This window comes from Anas acuta, chromosome Z (assembly GCF_963932015.1).
Source record: "Anas acuta chromosome Z, bAnaAcu1.1, whole genome shotgun sequence".
In the NCBI taxonomy this organism is placed as follows: domain Eukaryota; kingdom Metazoa; phylum Chordata; class Aves; order Anseriformes; family Anatidae; genus Anas; species Anas acuta.
Window position 1 is genome coordinate 19,267,257 of NC_089017.1, and position 27,829 is coordinate 19,295,085.

At 45.7% G+C, this 27,829-nt stretch overlaps 1 protein-coding gene across 3 annotated transcripts in view; it reads left to right on the plus strand.

The window, feature by feature from the left end:
- Positions 1-2,317: 2,317 nt before the first annotated feature.
- Positions 2,318-27,829, plus strand: part of SERINC5 (serine incorporator 5) — a 39,256-nt gene continuing 13,744 nt past the window's right edge. The window contains exons 1-7 of one of the 3 annotated variants that reach the window (XM_068666074.1): positions 2,318-2,497; positions 13,987-14,154; positions 21,060-21,238; positions 21,513-21,595; positions 24,488-24,581; positions 25,703-25,914; positions 26,734-26,829. In XM_068666074.1, the coding sequence (XP_068522175.1) occupies positions 2,471-2,497; positions 13,987-14,154; positions 21,060-21,238; positions 21,513-21,595; positions 24,488-24,581; positions 25,703-25,914; positions 26,734-26,829 (859 nt within the window). In that variant the 5' untranslated portion in view covers positions 2,318-2,470. Of the gene's footprint in view, positions 2,498-10,252; positions 10,392-11,619; positions 11,742-13,986; positions 14,155-21,059; positions 21,239-21,512; positions 21,596-24,487; positions 24,582-25,702; positions 25,915-26,733; positions 26,830-27,829 lie in introns of those variants that run through there. The other 2 variants (XM_068666072.1, XM_068666071.1) reach the window with 2 other exon arrangements.

Consider the following 27,829-nt stretch of genomic DNA (forward strand, 5'->3'; position numbering starts at 1 on the left):
ACTGATCTTATGATAGGGGTAAATACCACGTCTCTAACTAGTATATATGGATGTCAGAGCGCCATCAAAAATAAAGCACCTGTCTGCCTTCCATAAACTACACCCTCAGAGTAATGGTGGGCTCTTCAGTCCCCAGCAGAACACCGAATTATGCAACACTGGTTCATCACATGACCTGCTTTTTCTCCTAAAATATCAAATTTCTGTTTGTTTGCACACAAAGGGAAAGAGGAAGGGGTTTTACACAATACATCCTGCAGTCCATACTGATTTCCTTTTTGCTCCATAAATCTGTGTTACCTACACATACACACAGTACAATAGCCTGTAGTCACAGAGTTCTTAAGACTAGTACTTTAGTTTTAAAATGCCTTAAATATTTATATTAAATATTATAGCATGGATATACATGGAGGCAACAAAGCAAACAAAACAAGGGAGTCTTCCCACAGAGAACCCGATTGCTACCACTGTTGGCTTTGTTTGCAAAATAACCTGAAATCACACAAGAAGCTGAGTTATCTAGGTAATAGCCCAATGAGAGGAGAAGCATTACTGGACCTGGCGCTCACCACCGTGGATGAAATAATAACAGAGGTCAAAATTGGAGGCAGTCTGGGCTGCAGTGATCACTCCTGGTGGAATCTGTGATCTTGAGGGATATAGGGCTGGCCAAGAGTGAAGTCAGGACCCTGAATTCTAGGAGAGCAATCTTCCAGCTGTTTAAAGAACTAGTGGATGAAATCCCCTGGGACACTGTCCTGAGGGACAGAGGAACTGATCAGAGCTGCCAACTCTTTAAGAACAGCTTTCACAGACCACAAGTGCTCTGGATCCCCATGTGTAATAAATCAAGCACGGAAGGCAGGAAAATGGCTGAGCAAGGACCTGCTGCTGGTCAAACTGAGGCACAAGAAGGAACTGCACAGGCAGTGGAAGCAGGGGTATGTGGCCTGGGAAGGATATGGGGATGTCACCCAGATGCACAGGGACAAGATCAGGAAAGCCAAGGCACAGTTGGAGCTGAAGTAGGAAAAGGTTGCAAAGAATAATAAGAAGGGATTGTACAGGTATATTAGCTAAAAGAGGAAGGCTAATGAGGGTACGCCCCCCCCCAAAATAAACCAGAAGGGCGAACTGGTAACAACAGACATGGGGAAGGATGAGGTACTCTGCAACTTTTTTTGCCTCAGTCTTCACTTTTCCCATAACTTTGCAGTCTCTCAAGTCCCTGAGCCTCAAGGCAGGGACTGTGGGAACAAAATCCTTCCTGCTGTGAGTGAAGATTGGGTTTGGGATGACCCAATGAAACCAAACAGGTACAAGTCTACAGAGCCCTGTGAGGTCACAGAATCATTAAGGTTGGAAAAGCCCTCCAAGATCATCTGGTCCAAACATCTCCCTAACACCAGTGTCACCCACTAAACCATGTCCCCATGCACCACGTCCAACCTTCTCCTGAACACCCCCAGGGACAGTGACTCCACCACCTCCCTGGGCAACCCGTCCCAGTGCCTGACTGCTCTTTCTGAGCAGAAATGTCTCCTCATTTCCACCCTGAACCTCTTCTGGCACAACTTGAGGCCATTCCCTCTGGTCCTATCACTGGTTATCTGTGAGAAGAGGCCGACCCCCAGCTCCCCACACCTTCCTTTCAGGTAGCTGCAGAGAGCACTGAGGTCTCCCCTGAGCCTCCTTGTCTCCAGACTGAGCAACCCCAGTGCCCTCAGTCGCTACCCATAGGACTTGTGTTCCAGGCCCTTCACCAGCTCCGTAGCCCTGCTCTGGGCACACTGCAGGGCCTCGATGTCCTTCTGGCAGTGAGCGGCCCAAAGCTGAACACAGCACTCGAGGTGCGGCCTCACCAGAGCAGAGTACAGGGGGACGATCGCCTCCCTGCTCCTGCTGGCTGCACCATTCCTGACACACCTGGGCACACTGCCGGCTCATGTTCAGGTGAGCATCGAGCAGCACCCCCAGGTCCTTTCCCCTGCACAGTTCCCAGCCACCCTGCCGCAGCCCTGTAGCGCTGCAGGGGCCGTGCACCCCAATGTCCTGAGGAACCTGCCAGGCGGAGCTGCCAACCCTCTCCCCACCGCCCTTCCTCCCCCCCAACCCGCCCCTGGCCGTGCCACCCGCCCGACGCCTCTGCGCCCCGGGGCCGCCCCGCAGGTGCACGCAGCGGGCCGGGGGCTGGGGGCTGCGGGCCCGCACCTGCCGCGGGGCTCCCCGCCGCGGGGCGCCCTGAGCGGGCTCCCCGGGCCTCGGGGGCCGCCGCTCCCTGACGACAGCGGAAGGCGGGCGGCGGGGCCGGGCCGAGGGCGGCGGGCAGAGGCGGTGCGGCCCCGCCCGCCGCCGCCGCGGTGCCCTGCGCGGCCCGGCCCAGCCCAGCCCAAACCCGCACCCGCATGGGCTGAGGGAGGCGGCGAGGGGCCGGGGGGACGGGGACGGAGCCGGAGCCGGAGCCGGGATGTCCGCGCCCTGCTGCGCCGGCCAGGTAGGGGCGGGGGGCTTGGGGGCAGCCCCCGGGGGGCTCGGAGCTCTCCGTTGTGCTCGCGGGTCTCGGCAGCCGCTGGCGCTGCCTTGAGCTGGATCGGTCGCTGTGGGCTCGTCCCCGCGGCTGCGGCTCTGTGGAGGTGCAGGGGGTGAAGGGCGGCTCAGCCTGCCCGTCCCCCGGGCTCCCTGCAGCTCGCCAGGGAGCACGGAAGGGGGCAGAGCCTGCGTGGGGCAGCGCTGCTGCTCCGGTGGATTTCGGGTCCTGTGGGAGCGGCTGAGGGAGCTGGGGGTGTGCAGGGAGCTGGGGGTGTGCAGCCTGGGGAAGAGGAGGCTCAGGGGAGACCTCAGTGCTCTCTGCAGCTACCTGAAAGGAAGGTGTGGGGAGCTGGGGGTCGGCCTCTTCTCGCAGGTAACCAGTGATAGGACCAGAGGGAATGGCCTCAGTTTGCACCAGAAGAGGTTCAGGTTGGAAATGAGGAGACATTTCTGCTCAGAAAGAGCAGTCAGGCACTGGGACGGGTTGCCCAGGGAGGTGGTGGAGTCACCGTCCCTGGGGGTGCTCAGGAGAAGGTTGGACGTGGTGCTTAGGGACATGGTTCAGTGCTGACATTGGTGTTAGGGAGATGTTTGGACCAGATGATCGTGGAGGTCTCTTCCAACCCTAAAGATCCTGTGATTCCTTGGCTGCTGTTTCACACTCATTCTGGCAGCGCTTGAAGCAAGGTTTAGCCCTCCTCAGTCTTTTCCACAATATGGAAAGAACAAAGTGCTGGCAGTAGGCACAGCTACGGGGGTGGTTCGTGGCTGTTCACATCTCATTGCTTTTTTGGTGTACCTCCTGGAGAAGCATCTTAAAACCAGGAGGACAAAGCTGTCATGAGGTCCATGTGCTGAATGGCATGGATTCAGCACGACTGAACTGTGAAGGTTTCTTAGAGCCACTCTCAGTGTAGTAATATCTAGTAGTAATGTGTTTTATTGACACTGATGCGTCACTTTGGAGTCTGGAAAGAAGCTGAACTCCTTCGTGATGTTGGAGCCTAAGCAAAAGCCCTAACCATGCAGTCATGGTGCCAGAATTATGCAATACCCTGGGGAGATGTATTCTGCTGGCTCAAACATTATTTTTGATGTAAGACTTATCTGCACTAAATACGGCATATTGCTGGGCTTGTACCAGCACACTTAGCGTGGCTAACCTTTTTATATACAGATTAAGATGATAAATGACATAAATCATGCTTCGATAGTGTACAGTGTAACTTTTTGAAAAGGAAAAATGGTCTTTGAGTTCACAGCTAGATGAGTTCCAACCTTGATGGAGGGGAGGCTGTTATTCCTGCGTGTTCATTATAGTAAACAAGAAGGGGTAGAAGTTCTTTCTCTCTCAGCTGAACTTCTTCAGGCATTTTACAAGTACTGTTAATCAAGCTGAAAAACTGAGGAGGAATTTGGCCTCTCTTTAAACGTTCTGCAGGATGTGACCGTCCCTACAGAAACAGCAATGATATGCTTGAGGAGAGATGGGACCTTACACAGTGAGTCCTGAAAAACAGCCCTTATGCTGGTCTCTCCTTTTGGCCTAAGAAATGCTGGTTTAATGTGCGTGATATCCCATGGCGTTTGTTTTGTTGGAGTGTTGTGTTGTAACAACAACAGAAAAAAAAAAAAAGTGTTTTTGGCCTGCGTGTCTCTGCCTTGCTGTGTTTCTCTGGGTCTGCTCTCCTAGAACTGACTGGGAACTTCAGCATCCTCCTCATGAGCTGTGAAAGTGCTGATATCAAAGTTTTCTTGTGGGTTAACATCCCTTGACTATCAATTTTCTCCATTCGTAATGCCAGCAAGTTTTCCTGATGTGAAGCAGACAAGGAGTTATCAGTTCTTTTGGGCTTGGACCAAGCTGTGCTGAACATCTAGCCGATGATGCCTGTCTGAATAAATGCTTTCAGGTTCCTCGGCCCAGATTCCTGTTGTTAAAGGGGTGGCTGCCAAAATTCAATGTCCTTTGGTTATGCTGATTTTGCACTAACAGAAGTTATTTGAAATAATCTCAATTAACGTTACTGTGCGACTTGCATCCTTGCCAAGTAGACCATGGGAACTTACTCTGAAGGAAGCAAGCCTCTGTCTTGGTCATTTATAAGCTCTAATTTTTGCCACTGTTTTTTATTGTGCAGCATGCAAACCTATTTGGCAGAAAATTGTCATTTTTAGGTGTTTGTGCTGTAATAGGCTTACTAATGTTTCTTTTGCTAGCATTTCTTTGGTGGACCTATTTTCAGAATGCAGAGTGAATACAGTCTAGCTTGGGCCTCCACAATGCTTTTGATTACATAAAAACATCTGCTTAAATTGACAGGAAACAGGATTTTACATTTGGCTTCTCTTCAGTAGTTATTCTCAAGAGAATAAAGTTGAGATCATGGTTAAGAAAAGCAGCTGTTGCGGAAAATCTTTATTACAATGAATATGTTTTTTTTCCAGAGTTAAATAAATGTAATTTAAATAGTTAGCATTTAGTTTTTAGGGGGCAGTATGCTCCAATTGGCTTGTTCAAGAAGATGGATTTTTCAATTAGAACTGGTAGTTATTAAAGCTTATAAAGCATTCAAAGCTATTTTTGTAGGTCTGTTAAATCTCAAGTGCTTTCTTTAGTGCTGTTCAGCACTTAGAAGTCCTATAATGTAGTAAATGAAGTAAGATGTGCCACGAGTAGAATATCAGATTTTTATTTTATACCCAGACCTCTAATGCTGAGGGTTTAAAAAACAAAAATATGAAAAAAGCCCTATTTAAAGTCATGGCTTAGGTCAGCATCAGACTGATGGGGTTGGTGGTCTGTGTGGCAGGGGAAGGAAGTGTGCTGGGGCCACCAGGCTGTGCAGTGCTGCCTGGGTGCATCTGCAGGCCCAGGAGGGGTTTGGCAGCCCCATCCCCTTCATCCCTTCACAGGGGAGGCTGTGAGGGACAGCTCTGGCACCTCAGCCTGCCTTGTCCCCGACCTGGGCGCCAAGGATGCTGTGGGCTTGCTGCTGGCTCTGCTCCTCTTGGAGCTCCCCAGGTGATGCCTTGCCTGCTGGAAATGGTCTCACTGTGTGAGGCTGATTATGCTAAGCCCAAACCACAAACTTAACCAATTTTCTTTTTTTTCCTTTTTTTTTTTTTTTTTCCCACCAGTGCACCCTATTCCCCTCTCCCAGCTGCCTTTCCACACCCCTCTGTTTGTCCCCACTGCCACTGGTGGCTGAGGAGCAAGCTAGCTGTCCAAGGTCTGGCTTGGAGCACTGTAGTGTACTCCATTTAAACACATCTATGAAAACCGGGGTGGGAAAAGGCTTTTTTCCCCATTTGCAGAAATGTGAGTTCTTGTTTTAAAACAAATGGTTGCCTGAACAGCTGAAGTAGCAAAGACTGGTTTCCTACAGCATTGAGCGCTGAGGTTGGTATCTCACGTTGATTTCCCCTTCCAGTAAGTACTGCAGCCTTGTGTTTGTGCAGGGTTGAGAGATCATTTTTCTGTGCTAGCCCTTTTGCCTGTTTTCATGGAAATAGTAAGAAAATAATATCATTGAGGCCCCGTTGCCCTCACATAGCTGGATAAAATTTCCTGATGGACCCAAAAGCGTTTGGAAAGGGAGGTGGCAGCTACCAAAAGACAGCGAGGTCATGTAAGTTTTCTATTATTTGGCACTTGCATTGCTGGGTTGAGTTCAAACTAATTCTTTCTCTGGCACTGCCTAAGAGGCAGAGTATACTCTCTCATTCCTGCTTAGTCTCTCATTGATGCTTTACTTTGTTCAGCCTTTTCCCTTCACATCCTGTTTGTCAGCTGATTGCACTGGGTGTTTAAAGGAACAGCTTAAATACCCATTCCTCTACAGCTGTGGAGTGAAGGCAGTGTGAGAACAGACCCTCTGCCTTCAAAGTCAAGGTGACGTTTTTCTGTGGGAGGATTTAAATGCTACTGCTGCCTTTATTTTATTTGCAAGCACGGGTATTCCAGGGTGTTTTTTTTATTGCTGAGCCTTGCAGTGCGTGTTTTCACAGTTGCCAGTGTGAGATGTTTGTGTTTCAGGGCAGTGACTGGGTGAAAGGAAAGCCCCTGGCTATGAGTGCAGGTGTTAGGTTGAGGTCTCACCTGGAGCCGGTCATCCCAAAAACCTCCTGGGTCCTTGGCTTAGCTGTGTGCAGATGAAATCCTTCTCACATCAGAGTTAATGGCACTCTCATTTCTTTCTCAGCTGCACGGGGCTGTAATAGGTCTTGACATGTTAAATGCCTGGCTTCCTGGGTTTCTGGGGCATGATCGACCATTACGACTACTGAATCTGACCTCCTGTGTTGTTCAGGTCACACAAGAAATAAACTTCACCATCAGCAATGGGAGTGTATTTGTGCTGAGGGATTTCCTTGAGCTGAGTGCCACGAAAGGAAAGCAAAGTAAAATCACCGCGTCTCTAATTCCGGGTGCACGCTCATGCTTCTCCTCTCCCCGCAGCAGGTTTAGCCTTCGGCTGAGTGCAGGTGGTGCCCGAGTGCTGCCTTGTGCTGAGCCTGAGGCAGCTGGTGACAGGCAGACAGAGCTTTTGGGGTGACAGCAGCGGTGGGAGCGTGGCTCTGCCTTTGCTTGGAAGAGGGCCCCGACACACCTAGCAGTCTCGCTTTCGGTTTTATTCATCCTAACTAGGCGAGGACTGGTGTTTGCCAGTCCTGATTGGAGCTGCCAGCAATTAGAGATAGCACGTGTGCAAACATTTACAGGTATAAAAGAGTTCACTGCCTGAAAACGTGGAGTTTTGCCTTTCTTTTTCTGTACAACATGACTGACCCAAAACATCTCAGTGTGCCATCCCTCAAACAGAAGCTGTTCGTAGTGTTTCCAGAAGAGACTTGTGTGTCTTTCCTTGGCTTTTTATGTTACCGTCACTGGCAAAGCAGCAGTTTAGGAACACTACTCAAGGCATTTCTGAAGAAATTGCTGTAGCTGAATTTTACAAGTGCTATTCAGAAAGCAGGAAATGGGAAGAGAGGAGCAGGCTCCGTGCGGAACCTGCCAGCCTGGAAGTGGGTGTGAAGTTGGCTGTTGTGACTGGAAGGTCTTTAGCAATGTTTCTGAAAGTTAGATGTTTTTTTTATTTATTTTGATGTGGTGAGTAATAGTTAGCTTTCTGTACCAGTTTATTGGCTTCTGTCAGTTTGCATGAAGTGTTAGGATTTCTTCCCCCTTCTCCTCCCCCCACAATTACAACTGGCTGGTGTACGAACTGGAGCAGCCTGCAGGTGAGAAGGCAGTGAAACGTGCAGTGGTGGGAGAGAACAGCCGAGCTCATCACCCAGCAGAGGCAGCACCTGATCATCAGGGGGTCAGCACACAGCAGGGTCAGGATGTTCACTGCCTCACCAGTGCTTTCACGGGAGCACTGCAGGGCAGAGCCTTGCCCCCTCCAGGCTGCGTGCTGGGGAGAGGAGCGAGGTGCTGGGCTCTGCTCTTCATATGGGGTGTAACAGTGCTGGTCCTGTGGCCGTGGCTTTGCAAACTGTGCTGTGGATTTGGGGATGCAGTGATAGAAATGCTAAGTTGCTGGGAGGAGATGTCTTAAGGCCTTCAGATGAGGAACTTGGGGTGCTCAGTGTGGGCGCCTTCTTTGATGGACATGGAGAAAAGATGAGGTATTAAAAAGACTGAGCTAGTGAAAGAAGCCTCACTGAGAACCAGGGTCTGGGAACTGTAGCAGACAAATTAAATCTTTTTTTTTCTGTTTTTAATGAGATGTAAGTAATGACTAGGAGGGACAGAGTGCTCATCTCCTATGCTGTCAAATCCAGATGGTCTGCACTAAATTTAATAACTGGGAAATAGCTATACTACTGGGGAGCTGGGTGACGTGATGCATGCGACGCTCAGGTCAGACTAAACAATCGTCTTGAATTTTCCAAAATCATCAGGAGAAGAGCAGTCGAGCAGTCTTTAATTTAGAAATGTTGCAGTGACGCTATTTGCTAATGTTGGGCTGAGTCACTGCTTAGTCCCGTTTGAGCACGGAGACAAAAGCTAATCATCCTCAGCCCAGTCAGCTGCTTAACTTTTTATCTGCCGGCATCTGCCAGCAGCTTGCCCAGTTTCTGGCTATCGGCATGGCTGTCCTGGGTGCTGCTCCCTTGTTTAGGATTGGGTCTGCTTCCTGCTGCTTGGCTGTTTGTCCATCCTGACCCACTGTGCAGGGCAGGAGCCTGCAGTTTGGGGCACGAAAGCCTCACCTCACCAGAAAGCAGTGTTAAGGCAGCATCTGTGCTGGACTGACACTTCTCTGAGGTCAGTTATAATTTTGCACAGTCCACAGTGTGAGGTGTGCTTGTAAAAATAGGCTGCCAGTTAATGGGCTGGTGAGCTGGTCACAGAACCCTTGGCTAAAGCCGTGTGCTCGGTGCCTGCACGCTTCCTGCAGCCCTGCCAGGAGCTGCCTGGGTGTTTTCGGGAGACCTTGCCACTGACAGATCAGCGACTGCATTATCTGCAAGCCTTACGGCCCCGATCGTGCTGGTGGTCAAGTAATCAAACAGGGGATGGAAAACTAAGCCGTGGTTGGCCCTGGTGGAAGGCAGCCTCAGCGTGGCACATTCCTCAGCTCTGGCACGGCCAGCACGCGGTCCCCCATCGTGCTGCCCGGGTGGTTGCATAGCAGGGAAGAAATGAAGTGCTGTTAGGTCTTCATTTCGTTTAAGAATGCACTTTTTTTTTTTTTTTTTTTTCCCCAACAAACTCTTCTTTGGTTTAATTTTCTAGCATTTCAGCTGAAGTCTCCCAAAAGGAAGAGAGCTTTGTTGTGACAAGTTCGATACTTCCCTATGGCTTGTATGCTTTAAAAATACCATCGGCTATTTTGGGCAGCGAGCCTGAAACTCCTCATGGACATACGCTTTGTTTTAATGGCTATGGAAAATATTTCCTACAACCTCTGAGATTTTTTTTGGAAGCATCGCTGGAAAATACCTTCTAAAAATGCCACGGTGTCTACAAAAGCAGTAGGCAGGACACATCCACTTCACTCCTCAGCCTTGTGTGTAAATAGCCGTGTGTGGGATTAACGTTACCATCCTGTCTAACTCCTCCTTGGATCCTGCAAAGCCCTGCACGTGCAGCAGGTGTTAAATACATGTTGGTGGAGCCTTATTTGCAGGGAGCGCATGGCTCGTGTGCATGTTGGCAAACCTGCTCTCAGCCTGTGGTGTCCTCCTGCCTCTCTCCCTCGCTAACCATAGCTGCTGCCCACGCTGGCATCGGATGGGAGCACACTCTCACCCGCTCCTGCCTGCACCCAGAAAGCGTTTGGCACTGGCTGGGGCAGCCTGTGCTGATCGCTTCTGGTCCTGGCTGCGTGGATGTGGTGCTGTCTGTCCGTCTGACCTGGCAGGAGCCTGCTGCACTCATCCCAAATGGCTTGGCAGAAAGCCACCAGCGAAGTGCCAGCTTGGAGAAGGTTTGGGCCAAAGCACGCGGGAGTGACGTGAGGTGCTTACCTCTGCTCTCCCCTTGTACATGCGTGCTGTCCTCTCAATTGATAATTGATAAGTCATTTTCACTTCCCTCCTTTGCCTTTTTTTTTTTTTATGCTGTCTGGTTCTTTTGTTTGGCCACCAACAGCAGCAGAAACAACTCTGCGGTGGTGGTGCAGGATCAGGAGCGGGTGGCTGCCCAGGGAGCAGGGCTGGGGGTGCCTGGTGGCTCTGACACCACCCAGTGCCACCCAGAGAAACACCTGCGTAGCTCTGCCTTCAGTATTTTTAACTGAATAACTTCCCACGCCACCGTCCACAGCTGCTGCTGCGAAACCAGTCAGATGAGCCACCCTCCAGACAGCTCAAACCGCTGCGCTGTGTTTTTGGGGAGGGCTCAGGTAAGCCAGCACTGCGCACCCCACAGCACCCAGCAGAGCAGATGGATGCCCCGCGCTGTGAGGGGAAGGCGGTGGGTTTGGGGAAATGTTTGTGGAAAGCGTAAATATTTGTGCAGTGCCTGTAAATATTGCCAGACCCGAGCAGGGAGGAGATGTGAGTAAGCGTGGAGAGGGAGCCAGGGTGGCTGCGCGTGCTGATGCTGACTGCCTGGCTCCTGGCTGTCTTTGCACCAGGGAGACTTAAAGCCAGAGCCCACTGTGCCTGTGACAGACTGTCCACTGCTCTTGCCTTGGGCTTCCTGGGACTCAGGGCTCAGAGGGGTCACAGGACTCTGGAGGAGCTCTGTAGGTACGCACCAGGATTTTTGGGGCCTGTCTGCACGCAGAGGTCACAGATCTTGGGTTGTCTGGTCTGTTTCTACTCAGAAAACTGCAAAGCATCTTCGTTCAGCAGAGCTCAGCCTTTGGAGGAGCTTTTGTTTAATGATAAGCTAGATTTATAAAAGATCCCTGACACTGCTTGCTGTTCTCACAGCCCGGTTGTTGCTTTTTTTAACATGCAGACAATTTGTTGCTGGCTTACACCTCTGCACCTGTTGGTCCCGAGCCCCTGGGCAGACCTCACAGCAGTCAGGAAGGCAGAGGGAGGTGAGAGGGGCGACGCCAGGGTAATGTGCCAGCATGTGGCATCAGAGAGGTTGCACAGTTCAGCTGCACAGGAACACCAGCCTTTTAGGAGAACTCATTGCAGAGTTGAACGGTGAAGTCTGTCATCCAAGGATAACATCTTTGAAACCTCTCAGGTCAGTGGGTTGCTGCCAGCATTTTGCTCTCTGGGACAGAGACAGTTTTCATTTATTTTTGGATAACACTTATTTCATTACAGTCCGCTCTGGAATGTAGTTAAACATAACCTGAGTTTAAAACAGAAAAAAAATAAAATTTGAGACTGTGGCTGATCAACCTAACCAACTTTCTATGGTTTCCATGGCTATTCAGAGTGCTGAGAGGAGTGTGTCTGAAATAAGATGGGTGTGCTCTTACTTTTCACAAATACCGTCAACTTACGGGCTACAAGCGAGCTATTAGAAGCTATCATTAAAGTCTCTGGATAACGTGGAGCAATGTGCAAATGATCTGTATAATCTATTTACGTGTTTGTCACTTTAAATAGCAGCTTGAGGGACTGGAGGACTCCCAGGACTGGAATAGCAGACATGTTGCTGGACATGGATGAGGTTTCACTGGCAAAGCTTTGCAGCACTTAAGAAAACGATGTTCCACTCTCACTTTTACAAATGCCAAAGCTGCATACGTTTCTCATTCTCCAACATAGTTTTTAACATTATGGTGAGTACGGCCAGCATTTGAAGTTCATCCTGGATGCTTTGGATCTGGCTGATAAGACTGAAAGGACATTTACTCTTAATCTTACTTTTTTTTTTCATAGTTCTGAAGTGGGTGGATATAATTTTCTGATACGTTTTTGTTTTGAAATACTATTTTTCCATTGGCTTAATGAATCAGTACCTCACCATAGCTTTGTTATGCCTTGGATTTGTAGATGATGCAGTAAAAGTTAACTTCACTCAGCTGCCATTGTCTTCTGTTCTGAAAATATACTTGCATGATGTGCTTGTGCACGCTGTGTTTTTAATTTCCAGCTTTGGTGCCAACACGGGCCCATTCTGTTTATCCCCCACAGCTTGAGCTCTGTGTGTTTTTGGGAGGATTTCTGTTTTGCAGCAGCAGCAGTTTTAGCAGCTGCTCGCTCGGAGGCCCCTGTCTCGTCTGGCACGAGACGCGGCGATGAACCGAGAGTGCGGCAGAGCGAGCGCCGGGTCGTTCTGTCCCCATTTTCTGTTTGCTCTGCAAACCCAGCAGCCGCCGTGAAGCGAGGCAAGGTCTCCCTTGCTGCACCCTTTGTGCAGGGCTGCAGGCAGGAAGTCTAAGCTTGGGTGTTGCAGCTGATAATAGTGGCAAGGAAATAATAAGCTGGGAGACTTTTTAAAGACACTTCTTCATCAGGATGGTTTGGTGCTCTTTGATCAGCCGGTCAGGTAGTGAGGCTCTGTGGAGTCTCATCAGAGACTTTTGTCCCCAAAAACAGGAGTGCTGGGGGCTGAGGGTGCTCTGGGTCTGCAGCGGGACCTGGAGGAGAGGTGCCCTGTGCCTGGACGCCTGCTGATGTCTCAAACCTCCTCCTGTGGTCACCTCTGCTGGGCTCAGCCACATGAAGCTGCTGCCTGTTGCAAGAAGGGCCTGGCCAGAGACACTGCTGCCTTGTGTACAGAAATAACGAATGCATTTATGTTGTTATATATGACTTTTCTTAAAGTAGAAGGAAGGGAAGGGAAGTCCAGCTGCTTTGAAAGTTAATGATACTGTCAACAGCAAGGGAATAATGAGCCCCAAGGTAAATCCTTTGCAGGATTTGTTCAGTGTCTATTCCCCTGCTAAATAAGGAAATTACGTGTTTTTAGGAGTGCTGTTAGGAATCCTTTAAGTTTTTGAATTGGTGGGTCTTCGGATAGCTGCAGGAAGAAAAGAAATAAAAAACATATAACCAGCTCTGTCTCTATTAGTGTTTGGATATAATAGACAATATCAGCTGGAGGGTGACTCCACATGATTTTCCTTTGTAGCTGTGTTAATGCTCCTCATCTTGCACATGGAATCACCACTTTCATCTTTGCGAAAATGTGTCTAAATAACTGTAAATACGAATTTCTTCTCTGGCTTTCTTCATTATAAGATTGTGCCATTGTCTTTTGGGGTCTTTCAAGCTCAGATTTTTTTTGCTTTGTTTGCAGCAAGCAAAGTATTTCCAGGCTCTTTCTCTATTGCTCAAGATATTTAAACTGCCAGTGTGGTTTTTGTTTATTTGTTTTTGTAGCTGTTACCTTTTTATAAAGCCTTAAGCACAACTGTCCTGAAATGTTGCTTAAGCATCTTTCTTTCCTTCATTTTAATGTGCTCTAAGTCTTAAAAAGCATTTAAGTCCCATAGCCAAATAATGAGGGGTGTGGGGGTGGATATGTACATACATACCAGAAAAGCACCTTAAACAGGACAGTATGGCTCTGGTTGGTTGAAAATGGATCTGTACGGCTTGTTGTGAAACAAAACCCATCTCCAGTTCATCCCAGGAACAAAATTCATCTTGTCTCGGTGTTAAAAGCAAACAGATTTGGAGGCTCTGCTCTTCTTGTGCAGATTTGTTTCTTCACCATGTAAGGGGAAGTGTACATTGCAGGCAGTAGAGCCTGATCATTGCAGTGCCTGTTCTTTTGGGTGGAACGTGATAGGGCCATGAGCTGTGCAGGATGGCAGAGATGAGGGCTAAGAAATCAGCAGCAGTTCCTCCTCGCCCTCATCCTTAGTGTGTGGGAGAGCTAGAAACTGGTGTGTTTGGACCTAGTGACTTCGGATAAACAGGACAGTCTGCTTCCACTTAAACGCTGATATGCTGGAAAGAGATGACTTAAGAAACTCTGGAGCTTTACAGGAAGTCTCCCAGTTTCCCTGTGTGAGTTTTGCAACAGAAACCCAGCAGTGATGATAGAGTGATTTGTGTTTGTGTCTTCCTCTCCAGTTGGCCTGCTGCTGTGGCACTGCTGCGTGTTCCCTGTGCTGCCGATGCTGCCCCAAGATAAAGCAGTCAACCAGCACCCGCTTCATGTACGCGCTTTACTTCATCCTGGTGACCATCATCTGCTGTGTCATGATGTCGACGACGGTAGCTAACGAGATGAAAGCACGCGTAAGTAAGAGATCCTCCCCTGCTCCTGAAGGGAAGTGGGGCTCCTTCTCTGTCTCTTCATATACAAGGGCGCTTGCTCAAGAAGGGGCAGTCGATTCCCTCCACCCACTCACTTCCAGGCCCAGACAGGAGGATAGTGCATGTTCAGACTCCCTCTTCCTGTCAGTTGCTCAGCCTTCAAGTCTATTTCACAACAGGAAGAGTCAAGGATCACAGAACTAGCATCCTTCCTCTTCTTTTGTTGTGCAGAAACCCATTCCAGCAAACCCACTCCAGGTATTCTGCGTGGGTAGTTTCAAGACATCTTGTAGCAGCATAAATTCTGCTACCAACTAGGTTAGTACCAGAAAAAGCAATTAGAAAACAGCTCTTCAACGGCTGCATTTATAACATTAGTTCTGTGTTCTTGGTGTTATGTGACAGACTAGTACAGTGCAGTGGGTTCTGTACAAGGGGTTTTCTTCAGCGTGCTTTGAGTCATCATGTTCACATGGCTTATAACCACAGCAGACATTGTTCAGCTCTAATTGTCTTCTTAATTAAAAAGCTTCAAGAGCATGAAAGGAGCTGTGGCAAAAACTAGATTATAAGACTCTGAAAGGAACTTGGTTTTTAATATGTAACTTTCCTGAGCTCAATTTCTGCCTGCTTGAGGTCAGACACTAGACCTGTTGTTCCATGTCTTTGGTTTCATTTCTTCAGCCACCCAAGTTGCTCTCAGTAGCGCAAATAGGCTCTCTCACCCTCTACAAACTACAAGAAAATAAGTCTGCTTTAAAGTAGAGGGAACAATGGCTGGATTACTTAATTTTTTAAAATTAAGTAATGTGGGACTGAAACTTTTTCACACCAAACTTGACTGCCTTGAGGCTGTCATTGTGGTTGCCCTGGAGGATGAGAAGGCCTTGATTGATGTGGGCATCTAGTTGTTCTGTGTTTTCTCTCCCAAGAGGGGAGTGCCAGTGGGTGCGCAGTTAAGGCTAATTCCTTGTTGCTGGTTGAGTTGATGCCCTGCTTAACTTTCAGTTACCTGTGAAACATGTCCCTCTGCAGCATCCTGGGGCCAGAAGCTGGTGGTAACACCCGGTGCCTGCAAGGCAGACAAAACAAGAGGCTTATGCAGGGACTATCTTGAGGGTTTCTGTGCTCTGTGCCAGTGACCTTTCCTACATTCTTTGCTAATTTTCTTTTATTTAATATGACACTGCTCAGACTATCACAGTGCTGCCGTCTTATCCCTGATCACCAGAAGTTGCTGACAGCCCTGTAAGAGTGCTCAGTACAGACAAGATGCTCATCCCTGAGCTGTGACTTAAAAACTCTTCAATATGTGCGTGCTGAAGTTTCTTGCCAGGAATTACTTTGACTTACTAGATGCTTAGATTGGCAATGAAGTGAATAATCCAAGGAACTACAGTATGTGGAAGACAAGCTATATGCTCGTATCCAAATTTCATAAAGTCGTTTTCCATCAGTAGTGTGGTTTTAATGCAGCTTGTATCCCTAACACACAAAAAACCCAAACCTCTCCTTATCCAACAGAAAAGTGATTCAAGCAGCCTTCAATAACGTGCTTTTCAGCCTTGCCAAATTTCTTTTCCAGTTTGTAGCCTTTAAAGCTCAGTGTAGGAAGAAATGGCACAAAGAGTAGCTGTTAGTGTGAAGTGGAAAGATAATTGCCTTCTTAATTTAGTGCATTTGGTGACTTTGAATAGGAAATGGACCATCTGAAAGTAGTCTTTCTTTCTCTGCTCTCTAATTTAATAATTACTTTCTGGGCTGTTAAAAGTTCAAAGACTCCTGAAGCTAATTCAACCCAGTTGTAGTAGCGTGCACCTTCAAAATATCTATCCAGACTAACTGGTCTCAGCTTCCCAATGACAAACTGTATTTTGAAAGTGCTGGTCACTTAGTGATTCCTTTGCTTTTGGCTGGACTGTGGAGCACTCCGAGATCCTGAAGCCCGACTGTAAGCAAATACTTTGCATGATGTTTCAAGGACCTCATGCCCTCTTTCTTGAAAGGGGACAGAATTTTAATTCATTTTATTTATTTATTTATTTTAATTTGTATATTAAACTAACAATTCATATTTCAGTGCAGTGCTTTGTGGAGCCATCAGCTTGGCAGGGAACAACATGTCTGCTTTACCAGTTTAGAAATCAAATAATCACACTGATGTTAAGTGAAAGGAATCTCACCCTTGTCAGTGAAGGTTTTTTTTTTCAGTTGTTTTGTTGATTGGTGCTAAGTTCCCAAGTCTGAAGTAGTTCTAAAAGTATTTATTGTAACACTGTAGCCTTTGGACCTTTGAAGTTATTTTGAGAGGAAGTAGCAGCAAAGTACATCTCTGATGGACACCTTAAAGAAAGACTTAATATGTGTTTGTTCAGCAGTATTCATTTGCCTCACTTTGTAGGTCTATTAAAATAAATTTAAGACAGGTTTTCCATTTCTGAGGTGTCAGACTCTGCAGGTGCCAGCCCAGAGTCAGGGACCTACTCTATGCCCTGCAGCATGTCTGGAAAAACAAGTCAGTGTCCCAGGTTCCACCTCCTCCCCAGAGCTGGCAGGCAGACAAAGCCCTGTGTCAGCGGGAGGGTACAGTACCTGTAGAGTATCTGATCATGGTTTCAAAACCTTGCTTCCTAATCTAATTGGCAGTATTTTGATGATCTATTTTTGTGGTGAGCCTTAAGAATTGAACAAATAAAAGATTATTTATTTTTGGTGACTTTTTTTTTCCTATTTTCACACTTCATCTTCAGATCAGCTCCCAAGCTCATGAGACACCAAGAGAATCTGGAGAGTTAAATTCAGAAAAAATGTGCAGGGAAACCAAGGCCTTTCTGTTTGATCTTCTGTGGAAGAAGCAAGAAGCAGTGGGGAGGGAGTGAAGCAGATAGGGAGGGAGTGGTTGGCTCTTACTAAGAAAGCAGTTTGAGTTGTAGCATGTAGAACTAATTTTAGAGGAGCAAGGTTGTGTATTGAGGCAAAAGATAGGATACAACATCAATCAAGACATGAAAGCTTTAGTGAAGGGGACAGCAAGGCAGAAAAGGTGAACATACACTTACACAAGACAGTTTTGAGACCTGACTTTGTTCCAAAAGGAAGTAGATCAGGATCCAGCTTGAGGAAGGGCTTTCTCTGGTGGTGAGGCCCTGGCACAGGCTGCCCAGAGCAGCTGTGGATGCCTCATCCCTGGAGGTGCTCAAGGCCAGGCTGGATGGTGGGCAGCCTGGTCTGGTGGGAGGTATCCCTGCCCATGGCAGGGGGGTTGGAACTGGGTGGTCTTTAGGGTCCCTTCCAACCCAAACCATTCTATGCCCTGATCCAGGTATGTGCTTTTCCATTTATTCTGTTGAAAATCAGCTACAGCTTTACCCACAAACATTTTGTTGAAGCATAACCTTGCTTCACAGGCTTTGAAAGGATAATTGACACAAGAGGAGAGAGAGAATTGTGCTAGTCAGTCAAAATACTACTTTGATTTTTTTTAATGTTTGTCTTAATGTCAAAGCTGTTTCAAAACTTGTGGTTTCATCCTGAAAATATCCATGCCTTATTTAAACAAGGAAAGGAAAATCGGAAAAGAGGATTTCAGGAAAGCAAATACAGTGAAAGCTAATTCAGTTGTGTGAAAGCATTTCAGTCTTGGGTGGTTAAATGTTCTGGTAGAGCATGCTTTCAGACTTGTTTCCCCAGCCAGGTTGATATCTCTGTCCTTAAATCCATTACAGTGTGTTAAAATATAAATTTGCTGCCAAAACAGTTTCTTTAAAAAAAAAGTCCATTACTTATTTCTGGTAAGAATTTAGCTATGGATGCAAGCTGATGCTTGCTTTGATCAGATTGTTTTTTATTTCTTCAGTCCATATCTCACATGTTCAAGACAAGTGGCTTTACCAGCGTTCTTCCCCACTATCTCTCTTCTCACATGATTATTTTTTATGCTTTCTCAATTTCTGTAACAAATTTCACCTTCTATATTCCCCCTCTCTTGGATGAGGACATCCATGTGAAAAGCAGTCCCTTTCTGGTTTCTCTGGCTCTCCAGGCCTGTTTCTACACAATTCTTCCTTCTTGCTGCCCTGTGATGCCGTTTTCTGCCCTTCTGCATTCACGGGACCGGGCACAGACAGACCAAGCTTGGAGGTGTCCCAGACGCAGCTGGTTGGAGCCTGGACACAGCACAGCTGCATCAGCTCGCTGCAGCATTGCAGTAATTTAGGAAGACAGACACTCGCACTGAAGACAAAAAGCAAGTTTGGGGCAATCTGACCCTGTTCTTGTGGATGTTGCCGTTTTCTGTTTCACTGCACTCAAAAAAAAAATACCGACTTGATAACATCATTGTGCATGCAGCTACAGAGGCATTCACATTATCTGAGTGGATCCTGAGTTACTGCAGTTGGAATGCTTTGTCCCCTGCTTAGAGGCCAGGGGAATTTACTTATGTTGCTTTTAAAGAGAGAAAGGTAAATACTTCACTCCATCAGGATCAGCTAAGTAATTAATCTGTGACTTCAACAACTGGCAAAACTACTCAGCAATTAGAAAGTGTACTAAATGACATTGGATAGGCAACCTTCTGACAGCTGAACATATTTCAGAGAGAGAGATTTTCAAGAAAAAAATGTCTTTTTTAAACTTTTCAGTGATCAAGAACTCGCATAAAGCTTGATAAATTGTTTACAGCAGTAGATTATCCTCTCGTGAAAACATGCCCTTTTCATTACATCCACCCTTTTGTCCTCAGTGTTGTGCTCGTGTTTATTATCTGCTGGGGTCCCACGTCTTTGTTTTTATTCTTGATTTGTTACTTTGGGATCAGTGGTCTCTGAAAAAAGATGCTCAATCTCGCAGGACTATTCCTGCGGCCATCATTTATCACTGTGTAGCGTTGTGCATGCTACACAACGGCTGAGCCCTTTGTTTTTTGTGCAGGCACAAAGTAAGCTGTTGTTCTTGTGAATCCATGCGTTTTCTGTCAGCCTGTTCTGTAAAGAAATTACTACTAAATAGAGAAAAGAACATAAAGGGTCAAGAATCCCCTCTAGACCTCAGTGGAAACCTATGTAGTTAAAGAAGATTCTCATTTACAGTTACAAAGAGATCTCTTTTTAACTGGCTAGTTGATTAATTATGTTCCTTGCTGTTTTTGTTGTTTTACTCTTTAAAACCAGTAATCAAAACGATGTTTGGTGCTTGGTGCAGATCTAACAGAAACTAGCCGTTCAATCAGCATTACCATCTCCACCAAAAGCTCTGATTTTCTCAGAAATACTGTTAGTTCAATACCACGCATCGTTAATGGGAATTACAAGTAAAGAGTTAACTGACAGCCCAGCTGCTTTCCCTGGCATTGCTGTGGCACTGATAGGTCTCTTAGTTATTTCACCCAACCCATTTGCTCGTTTTGAGTGCTGGCACATTTGGCCTGTCTGACATTTCATTGCCTTTCAGGACTTAAGAAAGGCATTGCTGATGCTCCAGCTGGTTTCTCAGGAGCCCTCCAAAATTTTTGGATGCGAGTTAAGTCACAGTTGTTTAATTGCTGTGCGACTTCTTAAGCATTGGATATTCATCTCTGAGTTACTTCTAAAAGAGCATCTTGGGGTGGCGCAGCTTGAATCCATTTCTATGTGTTGATCCCATGTTTCCTGCATCTTTGATGGCTCTCCACCCAGCTGGGAATGCTGCCTGATCGCTGGCTGTTGAGCCCTGTTCGTTGTTCCCTTGTCCTGTTTCTGTTTACTTACTAGCCTGCTGAAGGAAGTAGACATGAGTATCTTCTCTTCTTTCTTGGAAATATTCAAGGATGGTGTTGCCCACAATCTTTGTGTATTTTTCCTAAGCAAAATCGGGCCTGGCTGAACACTTTCTCACACCCGATTTCCCATTTAATCTGCCTGATTTATTTATTTGTACAATGTTTTGTCCTGGCATGCGCTGTCCTCTGTCTCTCCCAGTTACCCATGCAGGTAGCTGCGATCAGTTCCAGAGGTTTTGATGTGTTGCTCAACTGGTCTCACCAGCCTCGGCTGAACACTTTGAGCATACAGAGGCCCTTCTTCCTTTGAAGCAGCTGGTGGTTTTTTAATTAAATGCCTCTATTTCTGCTCAACACCCTGGCTGTGGGAAGGGGAGGCTGGTCTGTACAAAGGCTCTGCACAGGAGTGGGACCTGTGCACAGAGTCCTGCTTTCTGAGCGCTCATGTCACACCCACCTTGGTGAAACCGAGGCCAAAATGTGTGGCTGTTTGCCTTCCCCTCACAGCAAGGGCAAAGCCTCAAAGGCAAATATTTAACGAGTCAGGAGAAAAGTGGAATTTTCCTGCCTCTGTTACTTTAACATAAAATCAGGACAACTGGCACAACTCCCTTTCAGAAGCTGTAATGGAGGGGAGGGGACTCACTGCTCCCATATTGCTTGGGTGTGCTTCAGTCTACATTTTCATTGAGGGCAGCACAAGCCAGAGCTTCCTGCCATGTGTCCCCATGCATGGCCCCTTTGGCTGGTGAAACAGCCAGTATGGCTTTATGTAAGCCGGATTACTGAAACAAAGTCTGTTGTTAAAAAGCACAGGAAGAAGGGAGAGGGTCCCTGCAGTAAGGGGCAGGGATGGTTTAAGCCAATAAAACTGAAGGAAGGCAAGGTGGACTTATATCTGAGAGCCATCTGGGAGTAGTTTACAGCTGAGGCTCTGGAAGGATCCAGTCCCTTGGGTTTTACATTGTTCTGTGTCCCTTAAACCACTAAATCCAGGGTGAGGGAAATCAACAGTGAAAGATGTCAGTGTTAAGCCACTAAGAAATCAGTGGTGCTCTGACTTATGCATACATAGTTACGTAAAGCCCTGTGTCCTGCCTAACAGTTTGTCATGTGTTTTGTTTTTCAGATTCCGTTCTATGAGCAGATGTGCAAGGGAATTCAAGCAGGTGAAATGTGCGAGAAGTTGGTGGGATACTCTGCAGTGTACAAAGTCTGCTTTGGAATGGCCTGCTTCTTCTTTTTCTTCTGCTTGTTCACCATCAAAATTAACAACAGCAAAAGCTGCCGAGCTTATATTCATAATGGGTGGGTATTTGATTGTTTAATTACCTCTTCTGTTTATCGGTTTGTGCCGCTTACTTTCCAGTTGCATGTAGTACCAGGCAGGAAAAAAAAAGTTTGTCACTGCTTCTGTCAAGTGTAATGCAGTCAAGTGCAAACAAACTTAAACAGCAATCGATCAACAAAAGTTGTTTTTTTCTCTTGCTGGTCTTTAAATAGAGATTTCTCATGGTACTTGTTTTGAAGACCTCTAATTCCCATTATAATCAGATGATATCTTTTGTTTTCTCTTGGCCAGATTCTGGTTTATTAAGCTTCTACTTCTGGCAGCAATGTGCTCAGGAGCATTCTTCATTCCTGATCAGGACACTTTCCTCAATGGTACGTGCTTCTCATTTTGTTATGCTGCTTCATTCTGTACTACCTTGGGGGTGGTTTTAAATCCTAAAGGTCTGATCAATGTGGGTATGGCTGTACTTCTTCACGTAAAGCCAGTATAGTCCAGGTACAGAAGGGATATTTGGAGCTGTCTGTGAGGAACCACACACGCACAAAGATTAACCACTCATTGTTCGTGCTGACCACAAGCAGGCCAAGAGGGTAGGTAAAATAGCTGCAGTGCTGTCTTGCAAATTCTTTAAGAAGCAGAGACCGCAGTGATGTGGCAGAAATTGTTCTACTGAGAGCACAGAGACGCATGTTAGCGTGGCTTTTGCAAGTAGCTCTGCTGTAGCACAGCAGCTGGGGACCATGCTATGTGGTGAAGTGGTACCATGCTGATGGTAGGAAGCAGGAAACTCTCAGTACCATGAAAGAATGTGGGATATCACTATCTTTCAGGCTGGTGATGTAAACCTAGTAATGTAAAACTAGACTTCCCATGGCCTGTTGCAAGTGCCAAGCCCAGAGTGCTATGCTCAATGCATTTCCAGTTTTGGAAGACGCTCTGGTGCTGCTCAAGCATACTGTTGCTGGGCAAGTGTTTAAATGCCATTTCTATGGGTTACTTCTCAGAGGCCTCTTGGGTGGCAGCAGAAGTGCTGGTTATGATACCAAGATGAGTTTGTGCTCTTTTGTTTGCTAAGCCCTTAAGCTTTTTAGTCTGGGTGGGTGAAAAGGGGTAGATTCTGTCATGCAAAATAGCAGTTGTCTGTCTGCAACCTGCTTCCACTGAAGCTCTCTGGGTGTGCATGCTTTCAACTCCAATCTTCTGTGGATGTTCAGAGGGGTAAAAGGAGGGAGTAACACAAGGGAAGAGAATGCAGTGTACAGATGTACTACGAACATGCTGCTTTGGGAAACTACAGTAAAAAACACTTGAAGTAAACCACTGAGGTTTACTTCACCTTCATGCTCTTACGGGCTGCTTGTGTTTGGTATTGGTTCAGTTTGATACCCCATATGTGAAGGGGTCCTTATCCCTGTTTCTCTTCTCCTCAAAGACACGTGATGGCTGTCTGTGCTTGCCCTTACTGGCTGATGAGTGCTTAGTTTAGAAAGATGCAGTGGTACAGTGTGTTACACTCATGAGCAAGCAAGACTCCCTGTCATCTTTGTGAGTGACTCTTTCCATGGCAAAAAGTCATCAAGAATTCAAGTGTTTGGGGAAGAAGTGAAACAAGATTATTTTTTTTGTGCTCATTAGACGACTGTTTCTCAGTTGCAGTCTAACCTAGTGTGGAGATTCAGCGTAGGAAGCTTTCATCCCTAAATTAGATCTCAATTTTTCTCTGTAAAGCAGTATTCTATACATCCTGTTAAACTGCCTTGTATGAAGCCCTTAAATTTCAGCTTTACAGAGGGTTTGAGCATTGTGTGGTTTTGTTTTCTCTTGGTTTTCCCCTCCTATCAAGAAACCTGCACTGTATTTTATGCTTAAGAATATTCTTAGACCATTCTGTCAGTTTGGTTGTTTTTTTTTGTTTGTTTGTTTTTTTATAAAAATGTAAAATTTTCTTCCAAGGCTTCCCATACTTAGCATTTTTTTAATCATGGAGGAGGGACGTTATATGCTAGGCTTGTGGGGGCTGAAGCACTAAGTCCACTCTGGCCATGCTAACCTTATCTATGATGGATGTATAAAATATGCCACAGTGTGCTGCCTGTGGCAATGGGAGATCATAACTGAGAGTCTGGATATTTAATTACTCACTGCATTGTTGGTCTGCTTTTTGCTACACCACCTATTCAAAATACACAGGCACACCCTATTTTTAATGTATTTTTGCATGCTAGCTTCTTACATCCTTTTTTTGGTCCTATTTTGTTTTGTTTGTTTGAAGGGCACCATGCTAATCAAATGGATTTTTTTCATTTAGCAAAACCAGGCAAGTGGCATTTTTGCTTGCTTTCTGACAATGAACTTATTGTACAGTTGAAAAAAAAACTCTCTGCTTCATCTGCTAAGGGTAGTGTATCTGGGCTGTTCTGTTAGTCTGTTCCTTTTAGACAAGCTAAGTTGTTTGTTTTTTTTGTTGTTGTTGTTTTTTTAAATCTGGAAGAAAAATACTCCATTAGCATACGGACGAATTTTGCTAATGTACTTTCTCAGTCTTCTTCACTGAAATCAGCTGCATACATGTACCTGGATTTATTTGTAGGCTGTACAACAACACAGGCTGATAAACATTTAGATAGGTATCGATATTTTCTCAGAGACTCCTGGTGTTGCACACAAGGGATTTGTTGTCCAAATTATTCCAGCAGTATAGAATAGAGCATATGTAGGTCAGTGGTTAAGTAGTCAAATAACCTGTTTTAAAACTAGTCAATGAATACCAAGTGTTCTGGTTTCTTTGGGAGTGGCTCAGGACAGCATTTGTAAACAGATGAGCCTCGCCTTTATTTTTCTGTGGTATTAGCATCAAGGAAAGTAATTGCCCTTTTTAGAACTGGGTTCCAATACCTTGCAATTTTAGGGTTTAGACTTCTGAATGCCTTCAGGCCTGCTCCACCCCCAACCAGTCACAAATAAAGGCTTCAGTATTTTCTGTCTGAATATAGTAACTTTGTCTCCACAAAAATTTTCTAGGTTAGGGAGTCTTGAATGTCCTTACAGGTTTATTTTGAAGGTGTAGTGCATTGCAAGCTGAGTTCAACATCAATCTTGAGGTAGCTCAGCTGATGTTTTGGATGAAATCTCTAATCACCTGTTACATCTGTGGGCTTGAGATATTTGAGCTGTGTAATAGCTTCACTTGATAGACCTAATTCCATTTTCTCTCAAGGGAAAGGTGACCGCAGTTTTACCTATTTTGTGTCTCTGCCTTGCAGCCTGGCGCTATGTAGGAGCAACAGGAGGTTTCCTTTTTATTGCTATTCAGCTCATCCTGCTTGTTGAGTTTGCACACAAGTGGAACAAAAACTGGTATGTGTTGGGCAAGTAATTATTTGTGTAATATTCTGATGGACTCCTGAACAACACATTCCTTGGAACAAAGGAGCACAGCATTTAAAAGTAGTGTGGATATAATTTCTGAAAGAAGATACTTTAAAGTTGATATTTAGATCTGTGCATCTTTTTTTTATACACTGTTCTCCTTCCCAGGTGGAGGTGTTTCCTCCTTATTCTACTCTGAACCTCAGTTTAACCTTTCTTAACCTCAGTTGTTCTGCTTCTAGTAAGTAGTAGCATGTTGGGATGCGAACATCACTTATTTTAAGCTGTTCCAGTTTTGGATGAAAACGCAGCTGCCAAGAAACAGAGAGGTGCAAGAGAATAAAACTGGATTTGCAAAATGTAACAATGAAACTGCCTGTATGCAGTGGTACAAACTGATACATCCTGTTTTTTGACGTCAGCTTAATGCACGTCAAATGACTTATATTTATTTATTTGTGGTCACGAGAACTGCAATGTTCTCTCCCTCCAACTTCTTTGTTTTCATCTAAACATGCAAGATTCCATTATCAACCCACATATATCATGTTTTGGCATTGACTTAATTTGTTTGATATTATCACCCCAGCCCTTAGTCTCTCATCATGCGTTGAAGTATTGAAATTGTTCTCCCACATACACACAGGAACTCCTGCCTCCCCATACAACTTGTCCTGTCTCTCATTTCTTCCCCTACAGCCTTTGCTGCCTTCTCTTGTTTCACTTAGCATGCTGTTAGGAAAGGTTTCAGCAAGCCTTTGGGCTTTTTTAGATACCCATTTTCATGTAGGCAGTGGTGAGATCTCCTTATATGACAAGTATGTGGATGAAAACTTCCAGCAGCAGCAGCATGTAACGCTATCAGTCTCTACAATAGATGTTCTTTTCAAACAAGCCATGTTTTCACAGAAAAAAACACTAATGCTAAGGAACATTTCTGTCAGTTTCATGGGAGAAACCTTGCAATTACCTGTGTTAGTGTAGTGATACACACATGCTTCAGGAACATAAGCCCTGTTTTTTGTGTTTTATATAAACTGTTCAACTATTAGAACTTTATTTTTTAGGAAAGGGAGATAAAGATAAGGTGCTTGTCTCTGTCTCCCCAGGACTGCAGGTGCAAACCACAAGCAGATGTGGAACGGTTTGCTCGCCCTGGTCACTCTCGTCTTGTACTCTGTTGCTGTGGCAGCCCTGGTCCTCATGGCTCTCTTCTACACACGCTCAGAGGGCTGCATGTACAACAAGGTCCTGATCGGTGTCAATGGTGGCCTGTGCCTCTTCGTGTCGCTGGTAGCCATATCGCCCTGTGTCCAGAATCGTGAGTCTGCTGACCTTTTCATCCTGGTTTTTGGGTACTTCTATGGTTGTGTGCCTTGAGGCATTAGCTATGTTCTGGGCAGAAAGACTCATGATGGCTCAGAGCTAGTGCTGCTCTTGTCCCTGTCCCCTTATCTACAGTTTGAAGTGCTGTTGCTGATCAAGTTGGCTGCTAGGTGTGAGATGCTGTGGGTGTGCCGTCAGCCACTTATACTTAAAGAACACTCAAATGCTGATGTCTGGTGATGTGTTGAGGAGTTTACACAACTCCTGCAGCACTAACAGTTGAGGCAATGGCTGTAAAACCCTTTAACCTTTTTTAGCATTGCTTTTTGGCTGCTTATGATTTACCATCTGTAAAGCTGGGGTCTGTAGCAGCTGACAGCAGCATTTCATGCTTCTCTGGTATGTTTTATGTATGTTGTTAGTATCTTGCATACATTGGACCTGGAAATAGTAACTTGAGTGTCTCCAAAACAAATATTATGGGCAAATAAAACGATTATGGCAGCCTGTCAATAGCTTTTGGAAAGCTGGTTCTTTTGGCAAGAACAGAGGGGTGATTCTTTTCTTATGTGGGAATCTTTAATTCCTTTCTAAAACAGTCAGTAGAACTAAAGGACAGGCTCCTTTCTCTTTACCTGCCAGAGGAAACATATCTGAACTGCCTCAAAGACTTATGAACTGCTTTAAGTAAAATGTAAAAGATACTCTTCTCTTCTGAAAGATACAAGTGTGCTTTTCTTTAAGGGATATGAATTTATTTTTCAGTCTGTTAAAATACCCACAAAAATAATCTCTTGTCCTTTTTCTTCAAAAGGCCAGCCCCATTCTGGTTTGCTGCAGTCAGGAGTTATCAGCTGCTATGTCATGTACCTCACTTTCTCAGCATTATCCAGCAAGCCACCAGAAACCAGTAAGTTACCTTCTGCTTTATGTAAGTCCTTTGAGACATGCTATGTATTAAAAGCAAGGTGGCCTTTAGTAAACCTTAGCAGTGAGGAATTTAGGAGTGCTGGTTTTGATCTGCTCTGGCCTGTGCAAAAGAAGTTGCAGATAATAAATTTTTGCAGTATTTGAAAGACTGTGCAATGGATGCTCTCCCTTGTACCTTGAACACTTTGGTCTAGGGGAGTTGCAACTCACTGTGTGTGGGTTGCATCTCTTGCACCAGCGTCATTCTAGTTTGTTTACTACTGATAAGTTTCCCAGAGCCCTGCATTCTGTCCCTTTGTATGGCAAGTGTATGTGCTCGTACAATAGGACATGACTAAATACATAACATGTTTGGTCACATGATGGGAATAGAGTTGGGACAAATGGAAATGGCTGTTAAATGCCTCTGGAAGAGGTTTGGTGACCAGCTCTATCCAGAAGGTTACTAGGTCCACCACCATTAGTAGGTACCTTGCACCCAGGTAGCTTTGTTCTGTTCTTGCTCTGCTGGCCATCAGAGTGGTTACTAAAATTGCTTGTTTTCTCCTACGATTGTTTCGCTAGGTAGCCTTAGCTGTAGGCTCCCTTAGTCTCCTGATGGAACAAAAACTTGAGTATTGCTCATCTTTCACTATGAAAGAAAGCGTTCTGGGAAAAGACCTGGGGTTATGCTGCAGTTGTTTGAGTTGACAGTGTTCTTCAGCAGAGTTCCCGTACTCCACACATTCTAACAGTTCACATTGCAAACAAGAAGCAGGGAACTTCCCTAGTGTCTTAAGTCCCTTGTGGTGCAAAAACAGATCAAGACTTCACACGTTCAACTCAATTGGTTTCCTTTTCCCGCATAATCATTGTAATCATTATATTCACCTATTCGGACAGGGAACATGCTTTTCACTCACAGAAGACGTCTCTTATTTCAGATCAGTAATGAAAAAAGACCTCCGTTATTATTGCTCAGCTTTTAGTGTTGAAAAGCT